This window comes from Stegodyphus dumicola, chromosome 5 (genome assembly GCF_044657685.1).
Source record: "Stegodyphus dumicola isolate Sdum_Otavi_A_Nest chromosome 5, ASM4465768v1".
Lineage (NCBI taxonomy): Eukaryota > Metazoa > Arthropoda > Arachnida > Araneae > Eresidae > Stegodyphus > Stegodyphus dumicola.
This window is the reverse complement of record NC_140772.1, coordinates 207,584,894-207,607,287: the sequence shown is the minus strand read 5'-3', so window position 1 is coordinate 207,607,287 and position 22,394 is coordinate 207,584,894. Positions and strand designations below refer to the sequence as shown.

Genomic DNA, 22,394 nt, shown 5'->3' with positions numbered 1-22,394 from the left:
TAAAAAAATAACTGCTCAATGATACTCTAACCTGAAAAGATACACTTTTCTAGCAAGTCTCACTACCGTATACGTAATCGTATACACATATCGTAAATCCAACGTGGTTTTTAAAATCGTAAACATTACAGAGTTGAGATACAAAGCAAATTCATTATACAGTTGAGATGTACATAGGCTGATATTACTTTTTGAAAGGAACATTTCTTCCTAGCATGACTTCTAATTTGCGATTTATTTATTTTTTGTAAATAATCTGAAATTCGTTTAAAGCGTGTCATGCAGTACTTAGATCTAAGAAAATTTATAAAAAAAGATACTTCTAAGCTATGAACACTGCAAAAACCAAACATTTCTCATTTTATATTCATTTACAACCTTTCATTCAGTTCTAAACCAGCATTCATGTTTCAGTAATAATTCTTTCATTTTATATTAATTTTGAAAAAGGATTATCAAAGGATGACTGTTGACGTTTCGTAAGAAAACTAATGGCATGGGAAAATGGGTTTACCTTAGAATTAATAATATGGTTTATGTCGCGATATTTACTGCAACTTTCCAACAAGGACGGTTACAGTCAATAATAATGGATATCTATTCTTCCTTGCGGTGTGTTTAGGGATGACGCCATTTTCTGAAGATTATTTAGAAGTTTTCTGATGACTTAGAAGCATTTTGTTCGGTATATAATCGTTGCGGACGTTAAGATGGAGGTCGTGCGTATTTTTAATAATGAGGTGAGTTTACATTTCTGAGTTTGCTAAAGATAATGTATGCTGATATGATCAGATGCTTCCAATTGGTATCATTAAGCATTTGTTTGCGTGCTGGATGTCCTCTAATTTTTGATTTTGTGTGTTAATATCACCCTTGGGAGTTTCATTATCGTGTATTATCATTAATTAACTTTTTTATAAGTTATGTTAAATTGTGTTTCTCATGTAGCCTTTCAGTGATTTACATGATGAGTATATTTCTAAGGAGCTTCATATCCATTTATTATTAGTAATTAAATGCTCCATTGGTAAATAGCATAACTTAATTTTAAAGATTTTGTCTGTTTGATATAGCCTTTTTGTGGTCTGTTATCTGCCGAAGACGTTTCTTTCATTGCCGATTTGCATGTAAATGAAATAAATTTTATTTTAAAGCTGTATAAATGTATCTTGCATCTGTTTAACGCATTTGTATCAAACTTCAACGTGTCTCTATCGTGTTTTTCGCATAGTATGTGAAACATGTTAATTTAAATTCTGTATCAGATTTCCTCACATTTCGACGTTTAACGATATGAGTTGTTGTCCTGATTGCATATAAATTCCGCATATTTATATAATAATTAGCATTTGAAGAAAATCAGTCTTAGAAGTGGTATTATGGAAATAAGCCCCTTTTCTGCATGCGGATATTTAATTCAAAGTTTTTGGAAAATAATTGATATCTACCTCAAATTGGTCTTTCAGTGATAAAAATGTAACCTCAAATTAAGAATATTTATTCGAAGTTTCTAGAAAATTGATTGATAATTACCTCAACTTGGGTCTTCCAGTGACAATGTAACCTCAAACTAAGAATTTGCAAAAATTTCATTAATTGGCATGCCAGCCTTTACAGATGTGGTTCTAGAGTGAAATATCTCGATTCATATGTAGAAAGTATCCATATAGTACTTAAATAAACAAACAGCATCTTGATTGTTTATAAACATGGAACATATCTCTCCTAATCATTAACTGCATTTCAGTAAAATGCAGAATGGAAGATGTTATCTATGAGGTGGTTGATGTTGATTTTATAATCAAATTGAGTATTAATATTAAGAAATTCTATGAGTGTATATAATAATTAAAATAAAACAGTTATATTTGGTTGTGACAGATTTATCAACCAGTTGTTAAATCTGTTTGTAACAAAAGTTTTCCATCAAAACACGTTCTTAATAAAGTTGCGGGGGGGAAACATGGGTTATAGTAGATATAAGGGTGCCCCTTGTATTATCGTGAAGTTGTTGTTTCATGTATCGCAAAGTTAATCTTTCATTTATGGTAATTTGAGTAGTTGAATGTTATAGAAACCCTATTATGACATAATTGGTTGTGTAATTGCAGTGAATTTGAATGATGGGAAAAGATTTGTAATGGCTTCTAGTGTATGTTGGTTAGGAAGTTCGCTGCTTGTTTTGTGGTTTAGATGGTAAAATGGCTGAATGTGGTGAGATTAATTTGAAGTTTCTGTACGATTTGGAACGAAAGGGGAAAAGAGCATTAATTGAGTGGTGTGTAAATGAAGATTTATGTAGTAGCCATTATAAGTGTCCTGTTTGTAGAAAGGAAATGCGTATGGTCGAACGTTGGAGGATACAGACACTACACAGGATACTTTTTACTCTTATTTTTGTGAATTTATGTGGTGAAGCCAGTATACAGATTCTAGTTCAGATAATTTTAGAAAGTTTTTGGATGCTGTTAAGGAATTTTGTCTGACTGAAGACAAAAAAATTTCTAAATAAGGCTAAGTCTATATTTCCTTTGTGTAGTGTTAAGATGAATTTCCTTTTTTATGTTATTTCCCTGTTTGATTTAAGATGTAGTTTATTGAGATTATATATTTTTTGTTGGTTTAATCCTATTATCCGGTGCACACGGAATTTGGCTACTTTTGGCGACTTTATGATGAGCAGTAAAAACGGGACATATACGATGAGTAGTTAACGGGTCATTCAAAGAAAATATATACAGTTAAACATAATAGTATATATACTATGTGCGTATATACATATACTATGTGTATATAGTATATATATATATAAACGTTCTTTGGATCATTTTTGGTGTTGGCGATAATTTTTAAAGTCGCATCAAGGCTGCACCGTATACTAGGATTTTACCTTTTTATTGGCTACTCATTTGACTTTTAGTGAAAATAGATCGATGTGTACATGGACAAAGTCAAGGGAGTACACAGTGCCAAGTTTGGGCAATTTTCTGCTTTTTTTTAAGTGAAAATAGGTCAATGTGTACATGAATACTGAGTTTGTGCAATTCTTTGACTTGTTATTTTGGCTTTGTGTAGCGGCAATGGATGCCGAGTTCTTGCAATTCTTTAACTTTTTTTGTTTTACCTTGATAGCAGCTTGAACACTGACTAGTACCTCGATGAAAAACTTACTTTTTCCAGATACTTACTTTTTTACCTTTTTCTAGGTACTCTTTGTGGATAATACCACAGCAATCCCAGAAGCACTTCCGCAGAGAACCAGGTAAATGTAAACATTGCCAACTTTGGCGATAATAGTTCAAACCTGGTAACCCAGCGGATTCATCCTATTCTCTTATTCGAAGGTTGCAATCAATCCTCTTTCGTTCATTTTGTTGAATTATCTCTGCCGTTGTTCGCATTTTCAAATTCATATTATTCTTCTCTTATTTATTATTATTTTTTCTGATTTTCCACGTTATTTTTTAACAACGAATAGATAGAAATATTTTCGTATAATTGTAGAATTTTTCGTCGATAGATGACGATTTTCGGTTCTTCAGTTAGGAAGAAAATATGGCGGGAAGGGTGAATGCTAATTAGTAACATGGCTGTTCACGTTGTGTTCTTAATTATTAACAGCTGTAAGCACGCAGAACCATGAGGTTTCCAACCCATAAAATAATTTGTTTTCATAGGCCGCAAAAATGTGCACTGCATTTAAAATAAGTAATGCTTTTATTTTTATTATTGGTTATTGTCATCTAAAATGAGAATAAATCAATTTTTATGGCATAAAATTTTAACAAAATAATATATTGTTAATGCTTTTATAATAATAACCTTTCAGAGGATGGCAGGTGTGACATGAATAGATGATTAAATTGAAATAAAAAATATTATTGATTATCTAAGATGACAGAATACTTTAATGCATCCCCATGATCATCAAAATTAGCAAACTACTGCTGGTGTAAGGAATATATTGTTTTCTGTGCTAACTGGAATTTAAGACGAATGTTTTTTTGTATATCATGTTTAACCGGTTAATTTCAATTTTTTAAATGAATTTTTATTTCCATTATAAATGCTTATATATTCTTTTCTGTGCTAACCTGAATTTAATACAAATTCATTTTTGTATATCACATTTACATCTGTGGTTAGTTTTACATCTGCATGCTTATTATTTGTTAATTTTTACTACTATATGCTTAATATATTGTTTTGTCTGCTAACTTGAATTTCCACGCACTAAAAACCACGTTTACGGCTGATGAGCCGTGAGTTTGGTAAGTAAAAATGCTACGGCACCAATGGGTTCTCTGCGAATGAAAACCCGAAATCCCACCTGATACAAAGTCTGATCCTCTTGTTAATCAAATCGCGCTTTGCGAGGCTGCTGACGGGCTCACCGGGCACAGACAACCCCTGTTTCAGCCTGTGTTGTTGAAGTAAATCCACTTTTCATCACAAGTGATGATTTGATCCAGAATTTTGTCGTTCCAGAAACTTGGTGCCCTCAAGTCCAAAAACAGATCAATCTTATTTCAGATGTCCTGTACAGAATAGAAGATAATATCAGTATCATATAACTGCAGGTGTGAAAAAAGGTAGAAGTCTGAAGGAGCAATGTCGGCGCTATGTGGTGTTTTTGACAAAACATCTCATTCGAGTCCGTACATAGTCCACCCGGTAAATGCAGACACGTGGTATTTCATTATCTTGCATTACCTTTTGCGCTGGAACTCAGTTTGACGTTTTTCCTTGACAGCAGCGTCAACACAGACTGCTGGTGAGGGTTTTATCTTTTTCCAGATACTCTTTGTAGATAATACCATAACGATCCCACCTGATGCAAAGTCTGATCTTTTTGTTAAATTTCTCTTTCTGATGCTGCCGATGGTCACACTGGGCTCAGACCAACCGCTTTTTCAGCCTGTGTTGTTGAAGTAAACCCACTTTTCATCACAAGTGAGGATTCGGTCCAGAATTTTGTCCTTACATTGATATTCGAGCAGATTAGTGCAGGCCTGAACACGTCGGTCCTTATCTGCCGCTTGAGTCAGCTTATGCGGTGTCCAGCAATTGAACTTGTACGTCAAGTTTATGCGATGCATAGTGTGGCTAATGGATATGGCAGTAACATCTGATTCCTTAGCAAGCTCTTGAGTGGTTGCATACTGATTTTCTTCCACAAGTTCTCACATGCAGGCCTCATCAATATCAGTAGGCTGCCCAGAGTGCTGTGCTTCTTAAATGTCATAGTCCTTGTTTTTGAACTTTTGGTACCAAATCTTGACCATATGATACATTAGTAGCAAAAGCTGTACACATGATTTCGTGATATTCTGTAGCTCACTTTTTGCGACGGAACTAGAACTGAATGATGGTTCTAATCTGGTAGCTTGATAATTGCATTTCAGACACCTTGTACTTAATGATAACGGTATTTTTATACAAATTTCTCAACAGTGTTCTAAAGCAAGTCTCTTTCTTATAACCCTTTAAAGGGCATTGGTATATAAAATATACCACTTTGTCAATATTTTAGCCCCTTAAAAAATGCTAATTTTTCTACACCAAAAGCTATAATCTCAAGTTTTTTACTGTTTCCTTTTGATTCTAAATAGCAGCAGGTAAAAATATATTTATGGGTGCTCCTTGGCGAAAATTGGCAATTTTTGGTGGTGCATGGATATTGAGTTTGTGCAATTCTTTGACTTGTTATTTTGGCTTCATAAATCGCCATTACACAAAGACAAAATAACAAGACAAATAATTATACAAACTTGGTATCCATGTACACATCGACCTATTTTTACTTTAAAAAAAAATCAGAGAATTGCACAAACTTGTCATTGCGCTCCTTTATCCATGTACACATCAACCTATTTTCACTTTAAAAAAAAATCGGAGAATTGCACAAACTAGGCATCGCATACTCCCTTTGTACATGTGCACATCGAACTATATTTACTTAAAAGTCAAAGGAGCAGTGAATAAAAAATAGATAATATCAGTAAACTTCATTTTAAATCAAACAATGAAATAACATTAAAGAAATTCATTTTTACAGTACACAAAGGAAATGTCCACTTACCACGTGACTTCAGTCAAACAAAATTGCTTAACGGCATCCAAAAACTTCCTAAAATTAACTGAACTAAAATCTGTATACTTGCATTGGCACATAAATTTACAAAAATAAGAGTAAAAAATATCCTCCATAGTTCGTTATCGTCCGACGTTCGACCATACGAATTTCCTACAAACAGGACACTTAATAATGGCTACTAAGTAAACCTCCGTTTGTGCCAAACCAGCCAATTAATGCTCTTTTCCCCTTTCTTTCCAAATCATGCAGAAACTTCAAATTAATCTTACCACATTCAGCCATTTTACCGTTTAAACCACGAAACAAGCAGTGTACGCAAATCTCGCCAAGTAGACCTTTTTGGCGACAACGCACAACTTACACATAAAAAAATGAGAATAATACTGCAAATCTGGCCAAGCAGACTTTATTGAGGACAGCATACAGTATACGCATAAAAAAGTGTAAAAATATGTGCATTCCAGTTTCCCCGATCGACAAAATTGTATATATGGTTCACTTTGAAATTTTTGAAACTTCTACTTTTTCAGTGCAGTATGATTTCTGCAAACCGGAATATATTACAGTCCCTTTTTCTATATATTTCGTAGTTGCATCTAATATAATGCTCATGGATCGGTTTAGCACCTTCACAAGGAAATGTTTGTTTCACGGCAGACTCTGTCAGATATCCACTGTTGTGGTAGAATCTGTCCCGCTATGTTTTTGTGCATTAACATGATTTCATCCACTTCGACGATCATACAGATCCTCTTATTTTCTGTTGTGATGTTTAAGTAAGGAATCGACATGAACCTCGCACATGTAGTTATTATAGTCTACAACTGTTCCGTGATTAATTTCCAACTGCTTTTTACACCATTTAACTCAATTCTTCACTCCAACCATAAACAAGCGTCACACACTTCAAGAAACTCAAATTTCAATGACTCAAACTACCTGCCTTTCCAGATACTTCTTTCACTATGACAAATTGAAGGGTTACAGCACCATTAAATTTAGTCTCCGAAATACAATTTCCTTTCATGATTATTATCACAAGTAGCAATTTTAGGCAAATCATCTATCCTTTGAAAGAACCTGACAGTTTCTTCTTCTGGTCAAATCCCAAATTTTCACTAATTTTTCATCCATTTTTGATGTATTAGGAAAAAGAATTGACAGATAAGAAATTTCTGCTACTTGTTATGAAAATGTGGTGGTAAAAGTTTACCAGCGGGGACAGACTGTTTGGCATAGGTTGTATCATTTTCGGCGACTAATGCCTGCGCCGGCGAAATGGAAAAGTATCGAATTTCTTTATATTCTTTATTAAAATAGTTTGTGATGTAATAATTTTTTTATGATTAATTTTATAATTTGTTTAGGATTCAATATTATGTTCATGGGAAGTTTACTAAACTTGTGCTAGGAGTGAATACAAGTTTCTTTTTATTCTTTGTTTGCTCAAGTTTCTCATTTGTCTCTGTTTAGCTAAACTTTTAATTCAGTACTTCACCCTTTCCCAGGAGAAAAACATCTATTTCAAAGTTGTTGTCTGGCTTCAAAATGTTACACAATTGTAGATGTTAAATAAGGCATGTTAGCCTTGTTTTCCAAAATCCTAGAATTTGTTTTCCTTTTTTCTTGTTCTTGTTTTCCAAAATCCTAGAATGCAGAGAAAATGAAAAGAGGTGATTGACTACTAATTTGTCATTTGGGGGTCATGCCTTCTTCCCTTTATGCGATAAGATCACTCAAAGGGATGACACAAAGCTCACTTAAAAATACAGGAAATAGAAATGCATTTAAATGCACTCTTAGTGAAATGGAAAAACTGCTGATTTGAAAGCATGCTTTTATTCTTTAGAATATCGTCTTTATTAATTTCAAAACTAGTAAGCACAAGAGAAAATTTTGCCCTGGGTTAGATTACAAGTATGTGGTTTTCGAAATAAATCTTCAAAGTTGCTGAGAGCAGATAAAATATTTCCAAGGCTAGTTTTAGATATAAAACATTTATCTTTGGAAAGAAAAAGGGGGGATATTTGAGTTTTTTTTAGTTTTGATCAAAATAAGGACTTTGAGGTGTATCAAACAATAAAATTGTTTAACAGCTTTTCTTACTGAACAAAATGATATATTTCAACCTCTATTTACAAAAAATTAAAAATTGGATGTGTACACATGACTTCCTTGTTCTTGCATTTCATTTAAACTTATTGGATTGAATAAAATCTACTTCGTCGATAGTGCATAAACCACAATAAAATAAATGCACTCTTTAAAATTCACTATATTTGTTTACCGTAGCGACACTCTGGCATTAGGTTCACTTAACAGCTTAATATTTCGTTCATATTGTAACTCAGAATGCACAACATTTATATCATTTGAAGAATTATCTAATCGTTGCCGCATGTTCTATTCAAATACTATAATAAATCCAGAATGATGTATAAAAGAAATTAAGCAAACAAAACCAAAAATAAACAGTTTTTCACAGATGATTCAATATTTCTCATTTAGTTCAGTTCTCACTTCCCGACAAGACAAAAATGCATAAAAACTCAAAATATGTACATTAAAAATTACGAAGTAAATCTTAAACACATATTTTCTCAATAAAATTCCAGAAAGAATTAAGCATGATTTAATTCACAATAATAAATGAAGGCGTTATCTTTGTTGTTGCGAAACTTGGTCTCTCTAGTTTGGCAACAAATCTATTCTACTGTTTCAAATGTTAACACATATGTCCACCATGTTATTTAAAAATTAGGCTTAACCGCACTTAAACAGCTTTTAAATTGTTGATAATTGTACAAATATTGCTTGCAAATTTACTAAAGGCATGAAAACTTTAACTGGAAGATAAGAACAACATAATTCAATCATTTAAAAAAAATGTACAATTTACAAAAACATAAGAGTAAAGAAACTGATATAACTGAGCCAGGTAACAGAGTGGATATATATTTATATATGTTTGGTGTGGCCGATTGCAACCAAAATACGAGGTGCATGTCTACATGTTATAGCAGTCCTATATACAAAATTTCAGTGTTCTGAGGTTACTCCTTTTTTAGTTATGTGAGATACGTATGTATGTATGCACTGACGCCACGAAAAATTCTCTTCAGAATTCATTTTAAAGCAGTTTTATAATTTTTTTTGGAGGAAAAGAGTCCTTTATTCCTTCCTTACGTACAGATGTCACGCAAAAACATCATTAAATTTCATTCAATCACGGTCAAAATGGATATTTTCGTTGAAATATGCTGCCCGAAACTTTTCGCGATTAGAGTACTTCCTTTTTATTTCATACAAGGAAGTAAAAAAAGGGTCCTTATGGGCCTCTATAACAAAAGTGTTTGGAGAGGGGAAGTTCTAGTTATCATGGCATGAAGTATGCTCTTTTTATATATTATCTAAAGCATAAAATATAATAACTTCAAAAATGCAACATAATTTTTCAGCTGAGTTGCAGTGGTTCGTGTTTCATCGAGTTGCATCTCTTTTTAGCATTACTAGTTCAATTACAGCATGATATGGTTTACACATGCAATGTTATATTTGCTAATTTTTTCATAAAATAATAATATTGAATTTAAGTCATTTTCAAAAGCTTTTTACCCATATTTTACATAAGTGTGTTCAGCTGGGTGGCATCACCAAAGCGCATGAAGATGAAAATTTTATTTTTAAAATTTTAAATTTCTAGCAAAATCTTAAAAGTTTGTGATTTTAGACTTACATAACTATATTCAAGCACCTATCTCTATAAAAGTGCATCAAAAGTGTGCAAAAAGAGATGGAAAAAAAAATTAACAGCTGTCAGCTACCTGGAAAAAAAATGTTGTAGATGGGCACTGGTATCAAATATATATACCAGCCATCAAAATTCAGGATTTCTCTCTAGTTTTTTTTTTTTTTTTATAAGTCTCAATTATGTGTTCCTAGGTTAAGTTACAGTTCATGCAACTTTTACCTCAGTTTAAATTATTATATATATGGCCTCTCAAAGGGTTAAATGCCAAAAATTGATAAAATATGATTAAAGATGCCAACGTGCACTTTTTGTGCAGATTATATTTGTGGTGGCAGGAATCTTTTGTTAAAATGCAATATTTGTTTCAATATTTTTACAATTTATTTGTAAATCTGTCCAATAATAAATTAGCTAAAATTTCGGGACTTATACACAGAAATATATGGTACGTCTTATTTTGCAAATTGAGCAAGACAAAGGTTTATGTGTATATATATATATATATATATATATATGCATTTATATAATAAAAACTATAGTTAGGTATTATTTGTCCATAGAAAATTAACAAAATTACATATCATAGCCCTTTTTTTAAAAAAATTCTTAAAAAGACTTGCTCAGTGTCATTTGAGTTAACCACTTGCCTGATTATCCCGAGTTATCTCGGGTTCGTATATATTGCAGTTAATTATTATCCCGAGAAAACTCGGGCGAAGCAGAATTTGTTAGTTCGATTTCTTTTATCACGGTTTTATTCTGTTTGGAGGAAATGAAAGGAAATATTCAGCTTTGTTTGGCAATTTGCCAAATTTTGTTGGTTGCAGGATTCTTTTGGAGGAATTGGTCACGTGTTTCCCTATTGTATTGTATACGTTGGCTTGTGGATTAGTAATATATAAAGAAGGATGCATGCGTTGAAAAAATAAAATGATGGCAATGATGCAAGATAGCGAAAGCGATGATTTTTCAGATAATAATTATGAAGAGGTGAAAAAAAGTTCAAATCCAACGAGACAGTGTACTCTGTGCTCCCGTGAAAGAGATTCCAGCGGTAAGCCAGTAAGAAAAGAGACCAGATACCAGTGTAGAATGTTGGGCATCACTCTGTGTTGTCCCTTGTTTCAAAAAACTATCATGCAAAGATTAATATTTAACTTTTTTCCGTTTGCCCAAGATAACTCGGGATAGTAAACTATATTAAAAATAAATGCTTTTACACCTTCAAAAGATTAAAAATTCAACTTAAAACCTACATATTTTGATTTGTTTCGTTTTGCTGTATTTAATAATAAAATAAAAAAATGTGATGATTTTTCGCAATTTTTTTCAAAAAAATTTGTAAGGGAAGCGGTTAATGAGTCTGCTAAATATGTGCAATTCTTGTTCTAACACCCGGATAGCTGTTTGTGTTCTCTCATGTATTATATGCATCATATACCAGTAACAAGAAATAACACTAGTTTTTCTTGGAATTGGTTTCATATTGGCACTCATTTTGGCATAACTACAAAAACTTTATCGTTAACTTTTTGAAAGGGTAAATCAAGAGGCATGAAAAAGGCATTTTGAATGGGATATGTGGTAAAGTCTTGCAGTGTTGACCTAATCTGGACTGAGAGGATGTTGAGTTTTACAGAATGAAGGAGGAGTTATTAACAACTCATATATTTAGAATTTAATGGCTCTATGTAACGTTTTATCGCAGTGCGAGAAACAGATACATTTATGCAGATTCTTCATTAATTAATTTCTTTAAATATAATACAGGGCTCTAATATGTGGTAGCAACAATTTAAAAGGCGAATCACCCTTTATAGTGAATCAATGCAAAATGCCAAAACGAAATTAATAGCCCTTCTGGGTTAACGCCGTTTGGGCTAAAAATTGCTTTGCACATAACAGTGTCTGTTCCTGGGTTCATAGATTATAAATATTTTATGTTGCGTGACCTTCATACTTTCAGTATGTGATGTACTATACTTTCACAAAGTTTATATTAAGTGATAGTCAGAATAATAACATTGAGCATTTATATTTCCTAAAGTAAGAATAATCTGGTTTGTAACGCTTTTTTCGTGTTAGCAAAATTTTAGCTGTGCGTGTATAATTACATCTGTAATAAGTAATCAATGCATTGTCATTTTAATACATTCTGATTTTTCTTTCAGTTATCCTCATTATATGAGGTAAAACCACCCATCTCAAAGGCAAAGATGACTCAAATAACAAAGAGTGCAATCAAAGGCATTAAATTTTACAAGCATATAGTTCAGAGCGTTGAAAAATTCATTCAAAAGGTAAGAATGTTGTAGTATTTATGCATATACATTATATATAAAATTAATTAAACCATTTCATTTATATATAAAATTAAGAGTTGCTATTTTTTAAAAAGTTACGTTTAAAAGTTGGTATAGTTGATTATAGCAAAGCATGCTTTGGTTGTCTGTCTAAGAGGAGGTATGCCTTCATGGAGGACTTTCTAAGAGAAACTATCTTGTATACATGTTACACATGGGGAAAACCATGAAAATGCCCATGCAGCCAGCTCGATTGCCTGGCATCAAATATGGTTCAGAAGTACCATTGTTCAGTGATTTTACCACTCGGTCATTGGTGGGAAACATGTTTAAAGGAAGAAACAGAGAAAAATGATAAAATGCTAAAAATCATGAAGAGGATAAATAATAAAAGTCTAAGTCCGCAGTTGGAATAAAGATCTTGTAAAATTTATAATTGTTGTGGTAATGTTAGGAAGTTGAATACTACTTCCGACTCCTTTCCCAAAATAAAAGCTACATGAAGTTCTAAGTTTAAAGTTTTGAAAAACAAATCAGAGTGAACACTTAGCTAAAATTTTAATTCATGTTTTTTAAATTTAAAATTTTTAGCTGTTTATCTTTGCTGTTATTCTGAGTGTAACTTAAAAGTTTGACAGTATCTTGGAAAAGTTATTTGTCATATATATATATCATTCGCAAAACTTTCTAGACATTGTTTCTTTGAAAATAAATCTGAGGAAAAGTTCAAATATTGGAAAAAATAAATAATTAGTTAGATGAATAAAAATTAATAAAAAATAAAATAAAAGCTGTACATTAAGAAAGCACCAGTCATCCAATTCTTAAGCTTTTCATGTAGGCACAAGGTTCACCAGCGAACAAGGGTAAAAACGCTGAACACTGCTATCTCAGTCCGGGGTTCAAATCCCGATGGAAAGGCTGACTGCATGGTCACTTTTGTGGTTTTTCCCCTTGTGAAACATGTATATGAGCGAGTTTCCTTTAAAACGTCCTCCATGAAGGCATGCCTTCCCTTGGCTTAGTGCCATTTCGTCCGTTCTCTTTTCATGCCGAGTTCGAAATAGTGTCGTTTGTCCGCTGCCGTTATTCTGTCTTTCCTGTTTCATTCGCTGTTCGAAAAGTCACTTTATGATTAAGAGAAGATATATTCAGACGAAATGACCCTTACTACTTTGATCTGACTTAGCCTTTGAGTTCTAATATTTATTAAACATTTTCTTTAGGTAAATTTATTCCGAGCAGAATAATGAATTTCGGACATGTTCAAGAGGTGTGTTTTTGAATCTAATTCCATTTGTCATATAGTGTCCATTTTTTTAGTTTCACATACTTCTAAATAAAAAACCACTGTGCCTCTGCTTTGACAGAAAATTAAAATGTAGCAAGTGTATAACTAAGATGTACATGTTTTATTAAAAATATCCTCTTTAAACACAACCGTTCACGATTTTAAAGGATTTTGTTTGTAGATATGATGGTCTTAGAAATGTGATATTTACTGCAATGTTTGTTAATGTTCACCAAAAATACAGATATCTTTCAAAAGGTGACCTTTTAGAAACGTCAATATATATAATTTCACTATAATTATTTTCTAATGGATAATGGAATTAATTTAATCTAATGTCAATTAGAAAACGGCTATTTACAATAGGAAGATTTAAAAGCACTGTAATTTTTCTTTCACAATCATCTGTTATATAAGATTAGCTACTTTCTGTGTGTTTTTCATGTTTTATAACTGATATCCATACGTCTTGAACAAATGTATAGTAAATGCAAGACAAATTATTAAATAAATTTCAATTTGAAACATTAATACTAATTTTTTTTTTTTTTTACTATACATAATGCTGTTAATGAATGATGAATTTATATAATATGTATACTTAGCATCTAAAAATGATGAACTTTGAATTTGATGACTGTATATTCATGTAGTTACAAAATTTTCTTAGATGTTGTTATATGCATAGTTCTTTGTAATCTTCACAAACTCTAATAAAATGCTACGTATTTGTTACTATAGATTTAGATAATTGTACTACATAAATTTGTAGATATGTTGACTTCTAAGAGTTGTTCCATCCCCCCCAAAATAAATAATTAAATAAAATGAAAATGAAAAACACTATTCCAAATTGCTGTAGTTGAAAGATTAAGAGTTACACTTGGAATTCATTTTCTGACAGGGTGTCAGCTGACAGTTTCAATTTATTCAGAAATCTGAAAGAAAATATCTCTAGAAAGTTGCCAAATTATAATTGTTACATTCAAAAAAGCTTTCAATGAGAAATATGTTTAAACTTTGATAATAAACTCAGTCTAAAGCAAAGAATAAAATAGCTTTTAGTGAAGTTTTCCTTGTGTTGAACTGTTTTAATATTACCAAACTAAAAAGGAACTAAAGGAAAAACTAAAAAGGAAGAAAATAAAATTCAAATGTTTTTTAATTAAAAAGTTAATAGTTTTAATAATGAAACATAATTACATTTAATCTCAGCCATATTACCTTAAAAATGGCATGTGAGAAACTTCACAATGATATTTTTCATTTTCACATACACATACCAAAGTTAAATAAGTAAATAAATAAAAAATGCAATTTCAGATTTATCATCGAAATGTTATAGCTAATCAATCAAAGAGCAGAAAGTTTGCTTTCAACCTAAATTAAACAAAGTATTGATAAAATATGCAAAGAGACATATTTGAGACATTAAAATTCAGATCTGAATACTCCATTTATTATAATTAAAATTATAAATACATTTTATAGTAATAAAAACTATAAGTCCCTTTTGATTATGTGCGCATTTATCAGTGTGGACTTATATCTATGTGGGCTTTCATCGCTGTGGGCATTTGTTGCATGTGCAATTATCATAGTGGGCTTTTTTTTGGGGGGGGGGCTTTTGTCTCTGGACCAAATTTTCAGATGGTTCAATACTTACTGCCTGCAACTTCGTAACTTCACTATCAGTTTTGACAAACTTAACAGTCGCGTTTTCACTTTCTTCCACTTCAGGCACTTTTGAATCAAAAGCTTCTTTCCCGTCTTTTATTTCTTCATGTTTTCGTTGTTTTCCTTTAATCCCGTTAAATGTTTCATCCATCATTTCTTGATCTTTCTCAGGCAGTTCATTAGCTACTTCCTGTATTTCTTCATCCTTTGTTTATTCAAACGCCACTTTTCTCATTTCCACATCGTCTTTTATGGCTCCAGTTTCTTCTGTAAGTCTCACTTGCACCTGTTGGAGTTGCTCTCGCACCTTTTTTTGGCCAACATTTATTTCTTCTTGTCTAGTCTGGCTTTGATCTCGGCTGTCATCTGTTTATATCCGGCTTTCATTTCAGCCAGCCTTTATCTCTTTCAGTTCAGCTCTTCCTGTCTGGCTTTCATCTTAGCCAGGAAGTCCATCAAAATTTCCTCCGCCATTGCATTCCTCTGCAGGCGGGTCACTGGCATTCAATCGCAAATCCCACTTTTGACACCATTTGTTATGTTTTTTTTTTTTTTTTCTGACACCAGTTGTTACATTATTTTCTTCTTTCACGTTCGTATGGGGTTCATGTGGATTTGGAATGAATAACGACGACACTTGATGAAGTATCGAAACACTTTATTTACGAATATTAATCAGGACAGCTCAAAAACACTTTTACAGTCATCGAAGATCTACTATAAACACGTTGGAACAATCAGTGACACAGACTTCACACTTTCGGGCAATAACGGTGGAGACAACTTCACTGCAAAGCACCAGAGTGCAGCTCCCGATTCTGCTTGGTCGTTCTTGGAACTCCACTTACTCTCGAGACTTTTCACGCTACAACTCGCGATGCACTCGACACAGAGAGCACAGCTCCCGACTCTTCGGTTCAGTTGTTCCCTGAGCTTAACACACTCTCTCAACAATGCACTAACCATGATACACTAAGAGACTCCTCGATGCACTTGGCGCTCGCTGCCCGGCTGTCAACTCGATCGACTCTGTACGGACTACCGCGAGACTAACTACCTTGCACCCTAAACGAGGTACACTTTGACTGACTGCAGACTAGCAGGGTTTATATAGCTTTTGGCTTGTGTTCGAGAACATTCTGGGCTAAACGGGTAAGAATTCGTTTCAGAAGGTTCTCCATCCGTCTATGGCATATTGCCAATTTTGTCAGCAAATGACGCCAAATGAGCGATTTCTCGCCAAATGTAGCAACTCTGCCTTCCCTCGCCATTTTATGACAACCCTAAACTTGCTCTACGGGAAAGCTTCTTTACCGTTCCTTGACATTTCGTAACACTATTGTAGAATGTGGAGGTTTATGAAGTTTCATCACCACTTTTCATAATTAAAACTGTATTTTTTTTAACTTGTAAAAGTATCTCCATGCATAGAATAATGTGTTGTGCATTAAAACAGTGTGGAATCATGAATTAAACTTTTGGCCATTGTACTACAGGTTTTTCATAGAGATTATGGAATTAAACACTTTTTAAATAATTGGTCACAGATCCGATTCCAGACGTGGGGAAAAAATAAAACAAGGTGGGTTTTCAGACTACAGAAATTTTAGTCATAAGATGTATTGTAAAAAATGTCTGAAAACTTAAATCTGAAACCTGTTGTAATGAGCTTTGAGAAAGTACCAACCTGACGAGAATAGAGAGAAATGGATTATCTCTCAATACCACAGAAATTGATAAATTATTGAATAACGATCAACAACCAATATACACCGAAGGGCCATTTTTGTATGAACCTTTTTAATAACATGGAGGACCACCTTTTAGCCCTTAAAACTGCCAGCACCCAGCATGTCATTGACTGTACAAGGTATTGATAGGTGGTCAGGAGATCTCTGGTACCAAGCGCTCACCAACTGGTCCTGCAATTCCCGCACATTGTGAAGAATAGCATGGCAGCACAAATTCGGTTTTCCATGTGGGACCACAAATGCTCTATTGGATTAATGTCAGGTGAATTTGAGGCCAAAACATGACTTGAAAGTCGCTGGAATGTTTCTCGAACCACACATGACAATTCGACCCTTATGACATGGTGCATTATCCTGTCGGTAAACACAGTTTCGACGGGTATTATAGGTCCTAATGTGCTCCATGAAAACATTGCCCACACCATAAAACCAGCTTTTCTCCGTCCAACTGTGCATTATGGTAGCCAGGGTTTTGTTTGGAAATCATTGTATTAGCATAAGCTTGTCGATGTGATGGACCAGAAAATGTGATTCGTCGGACCATGCAACTTTCTTCCATTCTTCTAATCTCCAATTATGATGTTTCTTGGCTCATTGCAGCTGTAGCTGGCAATGATATGCCGTCAGTGCAGGGACATGTTTTGGCCTCCGGCTGCGTAGGCCAATACACAGCAATGTATACTGCACATTGTGTTGAAAAACACTGGGTTGCCACTGTTGTAGAAGGTCATGATTTTGGCTATTGTAGCTGTTCGGTCATGGCCAACAATGTGTAGCAATCTCCCCTCTCCTCTGGAATCAATGTGCCGTGAAGGACAAACTACTGGTCAGCGACTTGTCGTTTCACCATCCATACACCACTTTTGATATGTGCTCACAAGTGCATGTGAACAGCCCATTGATAAAATTTTTTTATCTTTTCTGAAAGTGATTGGGAATATTTTTTTTTTCTTTCTGATTAACTTGCTCGTTTCATGAAAAGTTGCCAGCTGTTGACAAATAATTTTTCTCAAAACTAAGATACGAAAGGTGAGCCATTTTCACAAATAGTGCAGCAAATGGTAGTTCCTGTTTTATGTAATTCTTAAATTACATAAAACAGCAACCATCTTAACAAAATAAAAATATGCAAGAAAGATCCGTAATGAAACAACTTTTTACCCCCATGTTCTACCCATGTACGCCAAAATTTGTTTTCACTTAATACCAGAAAGTTGTACAGATTTACCATGCTGCAGGCTGTTGTTTTTCCATCTTCACAGCGATCTGTGTTCACTTAAAAATATTAGAGATTTGCACAAATTTGGCACTGTTGTTTTCCTATGTATACTATGATCTTTTTTATTTGAATAAACATGAGAGGACTTAAAAAAATTCACCATTGTCGTACAAATTTTTGTCCATAAAATTTGATCATTTACGAAGTACAACTTAATGCAATTTTTTTCGTTATTAGTGTTGGGCAAAATGCTTTATATTTGAAGAAATGCAACATTTTATTTTTATGAGCCGCTGTACCTGGGTTGCCATACTTGGAGGTGGTGGGATGAGGTTATAATCAGAATGTAACTTTTCTTTTGGTAAATATATGTTGTATCTCCTTGTATACATGATACTGTTTAACTCAGTTATTTCGACTATCAGGTTGATGTATGATTGGGTAAATCGACCTCTTATTTTACAATTCATGATTTTTTGGGGAAGGAAATGGTAATACAGTACAAAGTCCGAAATCCGGACATCCAATATCCGGAATGATCCAAAATCCAGACCTCAAAGCCACTGTCGTTTTTTTTTTTTTTTTTTTATATATATATATATATACTTTACACATGTGCATTTGATTTCCTCCCCCCCCCCCGCATAATAAACGTGTGGAGGGTGCCGATTTTTTAATCCCGCTTCGGCACTAAATAAAATACATAGTTATTGAAGAAACAATCATTATAGGATAAATTTAATTTGGCTCTCTTGCTACATGTCTGAAACACACTACATAGATACATCGCTGATTTTACACCTACTAATATTTTGATGCCAACCTGGTGAATCATTATTTATTATATTTCACTTTCATAATCACATGTTTATAAACACATGACAACTTAAGTAATGACTCATGTAGCGATGCCTAAACAATTTTTTTATGTTAGTAATTGAATAATAAAGAGTATGGTAACCTTTTATGTTGATATTATGCTTGATGATGTTTACAGATTTAAGTTAAATGCACTAAGAAATGTTGACGAGGAAACATTTTTAACAAAAATTTCTTTCCATATGCTAAAAATGGATTTTGTTAAAGATTACATTTAGTGCTATTTGAATTAAAAATAACTGATTTGTCGTTAACATAAACCCAGAACCAGTGCCATGGCTTGTATGGCCGCACCAGGCAGCAGAATTTAGGGAAGACAAAGGGATACGCATAGTAGCAGAATTTAGGACCCATAGAGACTTCATTAGGCGGTAAGATATCTAGTGCCGGCCCTCAATAAGTATATGTAAGAATACTTATATATACATTCCTTAAGTATATGAAGAATACTTATACATACATTCCTTAAGTATATACACTGAAGTGACAAAAGTCGTGGGATAGCAATGTGCAAATATACAAATGGCAGTAGTATCGCGTAGAAAATGTATAAATGTGAAGTGCTTTGGCAGGGCTTTCATTTGTGTTCAAGTTATTCATGTGAAGAGGCTTTGACGTGATTATGGCCGCACAACGAGAATTAACAGACTTTGAACGCGGAATGGTAGTTGGAGCTAGACGCATGGGTCATTCCATTTCGGATATCGTTAGGAAATTCAACATTCCGAGATCCACGGTGTAAAGAGTGTGCCGAGAGTATCTAATTTCAGGCATAACATCCCACCATGGACAGCACAGTGGCCGACCACCTGCACTTAACGACCGAGACCAGCGACGTCTGCGTAGAGTTGTCAATGTTCACAGACAAACAACACTGCGTCAAATAACCACAGAAATCAATGTGGGACTTGCCCGATAGGATAGTGCAGTGAAATTTGTCTTCCTTGGGCTATGCCAGCAGAAGACCGACTCGAGTGCCTTTACTGACAGCACGACATCGCCTGCAGCGACTCTCGTGGGCTCGTGAGCATATCAGTTGGCCCCTAAACGAATGGAAAACTGTGGCTTGGTCAGATGAGTCATGATTTCAGTTGGTAAGAGCTGATGGTAGGGTTCGAGTGTGGCGCAGACGCCAAGAAGCCATGGACCCAAGTTGTCAACAAGGCACTGTTCAAGCTGGTGGTGGTTCCATAATAGTCTGGGCTGTTTTTACATGGCATGGACTCGGTCCTCTGGTGCAACTGAACCGATCATTGACTGGAAATGGATACTTTCAGCTACTTGGAGATTACTTACAGCCATTCGTGGACTTCACATACTCGAACAACGATGGGATTTTTATGGATGACAATGCGCCATGTCACCGGGCCACAATTGTTCGCGATTTGTTAGAAGAACATTCTGTACAATTCCAGCAAATGATCTGGCCACCTAGATCGCCCGACATGAATCCCATCGAACATTTATGGGACATCATCGAGAGGTCAGTTCGTGCCCAAAACCCTGCACCGTCAACACTTTCACAATTATGGACGTCTATAGAAGCAGCATGGCTCAATATTCCTGCAGGGGACTTCCGACTTGTTGAGTCCATGCCACGTCGAGTTGCTGCACTTCGCCGGGCAAAAGGAAGACCGACAAAATATTAGGAGGTATACTAATTTCACGATTATCTATTATAGCCAAATTTGTACAGTAAACGATAGTTAAATTTTATGATGATAGCTGCAAACTTTAAAGGTTTTCTGATATCGCAAGTCAAAGGTGAAATTTGCCAATTAACGTATTTTGTAAAGAAATATGGAGAGGTGGTAATAAATGAAGTTTTTCATTATAATGACAATGATCCTTAATCATCAATCAATTAATGGATGGCAAAAATTGTAGTACGGTTCTAGATCCAGAGAAAACTGTTACCGGTAGTGGAGAAAGTGGCAGAGAGGTTACTGAAAGCGAAAAATTTTGATTCATAAGTTAGTCGGAATTTTTGACAAAGGTATTGCAGACTTCAACAATGTAAATGAACATGAAATTATGTCTGTCTAATTAAAGAGGTAAACAAGTTACATTGAAAGAAATGTTTAATAAAGTAAATAAATAAATATGAAACTTTTTTGTAAATTTTGATATCCTTTAGATCATAAATGCTTCATTACTTCATAAATCATGATTTCATATTTTTATAATTTCTACATGCCATCTTACTAAATTTAAACTTATGATCTAATATCCGGAAAAATCCCAAATCCAGAATCGCGGAGGTCCCAATGAGTCTGGATCTCATACCTTGTACTGTAGTACAATTACCTGTACCTGTTATTTGAATTGAAAATGTGTGCAAAATACAGTTCAACTTTTTCAATGTTTAGAAGTTTTTGATAAATAACTTTCGAAAAGTTAAACTTCAGGCTTCTAGTATTTTCCTGAAGAGTGGAGCTAAGTCAGCATTGTTTTCTTTGTGATTCCTTGTAGCTGTACGATGATGAGAAAATTGCTAAGTGCTCTCGGAATATTTTGTGGAGGAAGCATTACTTTAAAAAAAATGTTGATAGGACTGTTAATGCAGATTGCTACAGCTTCCACAACTTCCTTTTTAAATTGCTCTACTTTTTGTGTTTATTTATAATTAAACATTAATTAATCTTGTTTTGTATCTGTGTAATTTTATCTGAAATAAATTATATCTCCACATAATCAGTCGTCTTGTGGGGGGGGATTTAAATTTTTGAAAAATGTATAAATAATGAAGTTGTAATGTTAAATTATATTGAAAAACAACTTGATTGTCTATCAAACTTTTTTACAGTGATTTTGCTTGCTATTTTTCCATTAAAAATAATTTTTTTGCCATTTGGTACTTACAAAATATTATTATGTATAATTAATTATAATGAAATTATTTCATTAAATGTTATATGCTAATTAATTAAATCTTGATATTTAGTGTCGACCAGAATATAAAGTTCCCGGTTTGTATGTTGTTGATTCTATTGTACGACAGTCTCGTCATCAGTTTGGTGCTGACAAAGATGTATTTGGACCTCGTTTTGTTAAAAACATAACAACAACATTTCAACACTTATTTAAATGTGCTGAAGATGATAGAGTAAGTATAACATTTTGTTTGGTAATGTATAAAACTTGAATTGAAGGGACTTTAATTAATTTTCTTTCATAACATTTAAATAATTTTTTTCTTTTAGCCAAAAATCATTCGTGTATTGAATCTGTGGCAGAAAAATAATGTTTTCCCAATTGATGTTATTCAACCTCTTCTAGATATGGGACATCCAAATACTTCTACAGAATGTAAGTAATCTGAAAGAATGGGGTATACAATTGTGATATAAATGAGTATTAAAATAAAGTGAATGATGAAATGTAGCTTCTTTATGCAGATTTATGACAGAGTTATGTGATATGTGA

The 22,394-nt window shown here is 33.6% G+C and overlaps 2 protein-coding genes across 12 annotated transcripts in view; one reads left to right on the top strand and one right to left on the bottom strand.

Annotated features, from left to right (window-relative positions):
• The window catches only part of LOC118202798 (protein IMPACT-A-like), a 65,234-nt gene extending 65,085 nt beyond the window's left edge, over positions 1 to 149 (bottom strand). For 3 of the 8 annotated variants that reach the window (XR_015041398.1, XR_015041397.1, XR_015041396.1), the window contains exon 1: positions 32 to 140. The gene's annotated coding sequence lies outside the window, so the exon portion shown is untranslated. Of the gene's footprint in view, positions 1 to 31 lie in introns of all 8 variants that reach the window. The other 5 variants (XM_035375026.2, XM_035375018.2, XR_015041395.1 and 2 more) reach the window with 4 other exon arrangements.
• A 432-nt stretch (positions 150 to 581) lies between these two features.
• LOC118202787 (uncharacterized) overlaps positions 582 to 22,394 on the top strand; it is a 101,287-nt gene continuing 79,474 nt past the window's right edge. For all 4 annotated transcript variants that reach the window (XM_035374983.2, XM_085817592.1, XM_085817591.1 and 1 more), the window contains exons 1-4: positions 582 to 740; positions 12,020 to 12,148; positions 21,913 to 22,074; positions 22,172 to 22,277. In XM_035374983.2, the coding sequence (XP_035230874.2) occupies positions 711 to 740; positions 12,020 to 12,148; positions 21,913 to 22,074; positions 22,172 to 22,277 (427 nt within the window). In that variant the 5' untranslated portion in view covers positions 582 to 710. The remainder of the gene's footprint in view (positions 741 to 12,019; positions 12,149 to 21,912; positions 22,075 to 22,171; positions 22,278 to 22,394) is intronic.